Source organism: Orbicella faveolata, unplaced genomic scaffold, assembly GCF_042242905.1.
Source record: "Orbicella faveolata isolate gen_17 unplaced genomic scaffold, um_ofav_v1 contig_48, whole genome shotgun sequence".
Taxonomy (NCBI): Eukaryota; Metazoa; Cnidaria; class Anthozoa; order Scleractinia; family Merulinidae; genus Orbicella; species Orbicella faveolata.
The window spans coordinates 12,210,056-12,215,673 of NW_028301578.1; the positions used below are offsets into that span (position 1 = coordinate 12,210,056).

The 5,618-nt window shown below is 46.6% G+C and overlaps 1 protein-coding gene across 1 annotated transcript; it reads left to right on the forward strand.

Moving 5' to 3' along the window:
* The first annotated feature begins 489 nt into the window (after positions 1 to 489).
* On the forward strand, positions 490 to 4,153 carry LOC149096566 (uncharacterized). Its single transcript, XM_089280917.1, has 4 exons — positions 490 to 1,243; positions 1,779 to 2,393; positions 2,442 to 3,354; positions 3,697 to 4,153. The coding sequence occupies exons 1-4, from the start codon at positions 490 to 492 to the stop codon at positions 4,151 to 4,153; spliced, it is 2,739 nt and encodes a 912-aa protein (XP_089137043.1).
* Positions 4,154 to 5,618: the final 1,465 nt, after the last annotated feature.

A 5,618-nucleotide genomic window follows, 5' to 3' on the forward strand; every position in this document is an offset into this window, starting at 1 on the left:
GCGGAGTTAGAAGTGAGGATTGCTCAACTTGACAATGTTGAAGCTGCGAAGAAAGAAGCAGAAAGGGCAAGGTTCAGGGCAGATTTTGCTGCTGCCGCTGTTATTAGCAAAGTCTATGAAGATGCGATTAAAGCAGATGAGGAGCAGTATTTGGGCTCCGATGACCCTGGCGATGACCCAGAGCTCGAGTGCTACCATTAGCCTGCGCCGCATGGACTACACCCACAGGAAACATTTTTCAAGGAAGGGCACAGCAGTCCCAGAGCACATGATGAATTACTGAAGCATCCACACTCACCTGATCCAGCAGCAGGACAACAGAAAGGTACCTTAAATACAGAGGTACCAGAATTTACCTTGCCAACCACTCCCTTGCAGCAAGACATTGTTAATAGCAGTGGAGATACTGTGAACCAAGTTGCAGCTGATGGAGACCCTTACACCATTGCGAAGGCCAACTACGAACCTCGAGCAGACTACTGGGAAAAGATGGAGCTCAGAATGATGCAGCCACCACCTGCACCCACCCCATTTGATGGTGATCCATCTCGGTACCTGCGGTTTAGAACTAATTTCAGAGATCAAGTAGAGAATAGAACCTCACTAACTGACAGTGAGAAAATGAACTATTTAATGACTTACACAACTGGGAAAGCGAGGGAAGTTATTGAGAACTACCAAGGCCTACCAAACGGTTGTCGTCTGGCTATACAGGTGCTGAAGCAGAGGTCTGGACAAAATGCTATGATTGTTGAGGCACTTAAGTCTTCTGTTATTAGTGGTCCCAAAATAAGATATGGTGACAGTGTGGCTCTTTTGACTCTTTCCGACAAACTTCAGAACTGTTGCTGGGCAATGATCGAATTGCAGTCAAATGAGCTTGATTGTACTACCAATATGCGACAAATTTTTGACCGTCTACCAGACCCATTGCAGGCTAAATGGAGAAAGTCAGCTAAGTTGTACCGTGAAAGGACAGGTGGCAAGGAGCCAACACTGATAGAACTTTCTGCATTCATTACTAGAGAGTCGCAAACCGAGAATGACCCGGTGTATGGAAGATCAAGCACCCTGACGGCAAGAGTTGGCAGTGATAACAGATCCAAGAAACAACCCTTCATGTTGAAATCACCGAGTGGGACACCAATTACCACCATGACAACGGAGGTTGCTGTAGCAGATGCTAGTATTAATCAAGAGACGAGAGAGGTCTTACCAGCGGAAGATGATCCAGTGGCTGGAAGTGGGCGGGGCTGAGGTGAAGTTTCTAAGGTTTGCAAGGGAAAGCATAGAATTTCGAGATGTTCAGTCTTTCCGACAAAGAGTTTAAGTTGTCGGCGACGGTTTGCAAGATCTAATGCACTGTGTTACCGTTGTCTATCTACTTCTCATGTGAGAAAGAAGTGCCCTGAAAAGAACGGTTGTATGGAAAAGGACTGTGCTCACCCCTTAAGTCACCATTCACTGTTACATGCACCTGGGGTGATACCGCGTGAAGTCAGCGAAACTGAAAGGAATGTTGATCAGAGTATTCCTGCAAGGACTGACCTGACTGTAAACAATGCAACTATGGAGAATTCAAAGCGAAGTTTTGGGCTGCTGAAAGTAGTAACCCTGTCTGTCGTTGCTGACAATGGAGCCATTGTTACTTCTTATGGTCTGCTAGGCACAGTTGCCGTTAGTTCCATGATTACGTCACAACTTGCAGAAAACTGAAACTTTAAGGTACTACCGAGAAAGTAAGCATCAATACTGTGACTCAGTATTCCCCCGCCCAGCTGATCAAGATGGACTCTGTTTCCCAGGCCATCATGCTTTCACAGTAGAGAGTTTAAATGTGTCAGACCGGTACTGCCCAGATAAGCTGGATCTGTCAGAATGGTCCCACCTTAAGGACTCGGAGTTTCTGAATGTTCCAGTGGACTTGAACGAAGTCTCAGTCCTCATTGGTCAGGACGTGCCACAGGCTCACATAGTGCTGCATTACTGTTGGGGAGACAATCCTCAGTCCGAGCTGTATGCATCGAAGACCCCATTTGGATGGTGTGTAGCTGGGCCAACAAACAGAAAGGAAGATGACAGCAAGCCAGTTGCACTTTCCGTTTTTGAATTTGACTGGGCTGAGGATGAGTCAACCATGCAACTCCACCAGCAAGTAGAGAAGTTTTGGGCTTCTGAGTCGTACGGATTTGGAAATGATGGTGACAGTGGCAACAGTGTTGAAGACAACAGGGCGCTGGAAATATTGGAGGGGACAACCAGGCTGAAGAGTGGGAGATATGAAGTTGGCCTCCTGTGGCGAGATGACGATTGCCATCTGCCGAACAACCGACTCTTAGCAGAGAAGAGATTGAAGCAGTTAAAGAAACGGTTTGATCGAGATCCAGAGTTTGGTGAGCAATACAGAGCAGTGATGAATGACTATGTTGTCAAAGGGTAAGCTGTCAAGTTATCTAAAGAAGCATCCACCACCAGTAATCGTACATGGTATCTTCCGCACCATGGTGTGATCAACCCCAACAAGGCTAAAGTGCGAGTGGTGTATGATGCAGCTGCAGAGTATGGTGGAACCTCGCTTAATAAACAACTGCTGCAGGGCCCACAGCTGAACAACTCGCTCACTGGAGTGCTGTTTCGGTTTAGGAAGAATGAGGTAGCTGTGGCTTCTGACATTGAGAGTATATTTCAAAGAGTAGCTTGCGCAGAGGAGGATGCTGAAGCCTTACGATTCTTGTGGTGGAGTGAAGGGATGGATGAGCCGCCAAGTGACCACAGGATGACTTTCCATTTGTTTGGAAAGGCAGATTCTCCATGTATTGCTGCTTGGGCTTTACAGCGGACGGCTATCGATAGCCAAACTGAGTTTAGCAAGAAAGTGTGTGATATCGTATCTAAGAATTTCTATGTGGACGATTGCTTGTTTTCCGTGCCCACCACCGAACGATTAATTAAAGCCTCACTGCAGTTGATACAGTTGTTGAAGAAAGGCAACTTTCGCCTGACGAAATTCGTTTCCAACATCAAAGAGGTATTGGCTGCCATTTCCGCGGAGGAAAGAACTGTGAAGAATCTTGATCTTGATAAGCTCCCCATTGAAAGCGCGCTTGGGCTGCAGTGGAACACTGAAACTGTTTCATTTGGGGTAAAGGTATCGCTGCCACAGAAACAGTTGAATGAGGACACAAGGCGAGGATGTTTGTCAACGATAAGCTCCACCTTTGATCCACTCGGCATGTTTGGGCCAGTCCTGCTTCCCGCTAAAAGAGTGATGCAGAAGACTTGGCAGTTGAAGCTCCATTGGGACGACAAGTTACCAGAGGACTTGTTGAAAGGCTGGAAGAAGTGGAAGGAAGAGTTGGTATTTCTTAGTCAAGTAAGCTTCCCTCGTTGTAACTTGCCTGGTGGCTGTTTAACCAGCGCGGCTTTTTCAACTCCACCATTTTAGTGATGCATCAGAATATGGGTACGGAACTGTCTCATATTTGAGAAAAGAAGCTGAGGGCGGAACTGTGAGTTGTTCCTTTATCATGGCCAAGAGCCGCACCGCTCCTCTACAGCATGTCTCCGTGCCAAGGCTAGAGCTGCAGGCTGCCACAATTGCAGTACGTGCTCATGCAATGATCTTAAAGAAGATTGATTTGAATATTTCCTTGACATTCTTTTGGACGGATTCCAAGATCACAATGAATCTCGTAGATTCAAGACATACGTTGCAAATCGAGTTTCTGAGATCAGGAATGTGTGTAAGCCGAGTCAGTGGAGACACTGTCCAGGATCCCTTAACCCAGCAGATGATGCATCTCGTGAACTTTCAGCACACCAGCTTCTAAGCAGTGAGAGATGGTTTAGCGGTCCCGCATTTCTGTCAGAACCTGAGGATGAATGGCCCCAGGCAGATTTTGGTAAACTGCCAGAAGACGACTTAGAAGTCAAGAATAAGAAGGCCATATTCACCTTGACGGCTTTGGGCAAGTTGCATGAACTACTTGTGAGGTACTCTTCTTGGACAGTGCTTCAGAAGAAGGTAGCCTGCTTGTTGAAGTTCAAAGCATACCTGCAGCATCGTAGAGACAACAACGTGGACGACAGTGTCAAGTATCTAACAACAGAGGATTTGGAGAGAGCAACCAGTGCCATAGTGAAGATCGTGTAAAATGAAGTTTATCAAGAGGAAATTGGAGACTTGAAAAAACGAGGGAACGTCAAGAGCTCGAGTGGAATTGTTAGGCTGCGGCCAGTGTTGGTAAATGGTGTTTTGAGAGTTAGAGGCCGCATTTCTGAAGCACCCGTTGCATTGGAAGTCAAGTTCCTTATGATTGTTCCCCCAAAACATCATGTGACTCAATTGCTGATCCAAGCATTTCACCAGAAGCTACCTCATGCTGGTCAGGATCACATATTGGCACAGTTAGGGGAACAGTTTTGGATACCCAAAGGAAGGTCTGACGTGCGCAAGGTTGTACGATCATGCCTTACGTGCAAGAAACAGAGGGCAGTTAGGATGGAGCAGATGATGGCCACCTTACCTGCATTTCGTATCACAGCCTATGAACCATGCTTCACGTATACTGGAGTCGACTACTTTAGCCCACTAAATGTCAAGAGGGGAAGATCAGTGGTCAAGAGATGGGGTGCCATATTTACTTGTGTGAACTCCAGAGCAGTTCATCTGGAGGTGGCTACTTCCCTGGAAACAGATTGCTTCATTAATGTTTTCAGAAGATTTATCAATTGAAGAGGCCTACCCAAGTGTATTTACTCTGACAACGGGTCTAACTTCGTTGGTGCTGAAAAGGAGATCACAATTGCAATTGAAGACTGAAACCAGAAACAAATCCAAGACGAACTGCTCCAGAAGGGATGTCAATGGATGTTCCAACCGCCAAGGGTTTCACACGCCAGTGGGGTCTGGGAAAGACTGATACGCAGCACCCATACAGCCCTGAAGGCTATTCTTGGGAAAGGCCTCGTTTACGAAGAGGTGTTAACAACGGTCCTTACCGAGGTTGAGTCGATTTTAAATTCCAGGCCGCTTGCTCCTGCTTCTGATGATCCAAACAATTGTGAACCTTTAACCCCCAACCACCTGTTGCTGCAAAGACCTGTACACACCTTGCCGCCAAGATCCTTTGTGAAAGAAGATATTTTTGTTAGAAAGAAGTGGCGACAGACGCAGATTTTGGCTGACCATTTCTGGAAGAGATGGTTGAAAGAGTATGTTCCAGCCTTACAGGAGAGAGAAATGGCACAGACTCCGCCGAAACGCAGAAGTTGGAGATCTTGTGCGTCTTGTAGATGAACCGTTGCCAAGAGGGCAGTGGCGCATGGGCCGAGTCGTCAAAGTAGTTTGCGGAAGCGATGGGCTTGCCCGAACTGTGGAAGTCAAAACCGGAGGTTCGACATCATTGGTGCGACCCATACAGAAACTTTGCTTATTGGAAGAATCGAGAAATCTCAGCCGTGATTGAGAGACACCGTGAACAAGGACATTGACATTGATATTGACGCTTGTTATTTAAATATGTTACATATGAGAACCCATGTTTAGTATTGTGATGCTCCACTAACGTTGTGCACGGGGTAAGGTGTTGCTGAGTTCCCTGTATTGTTCATGTATT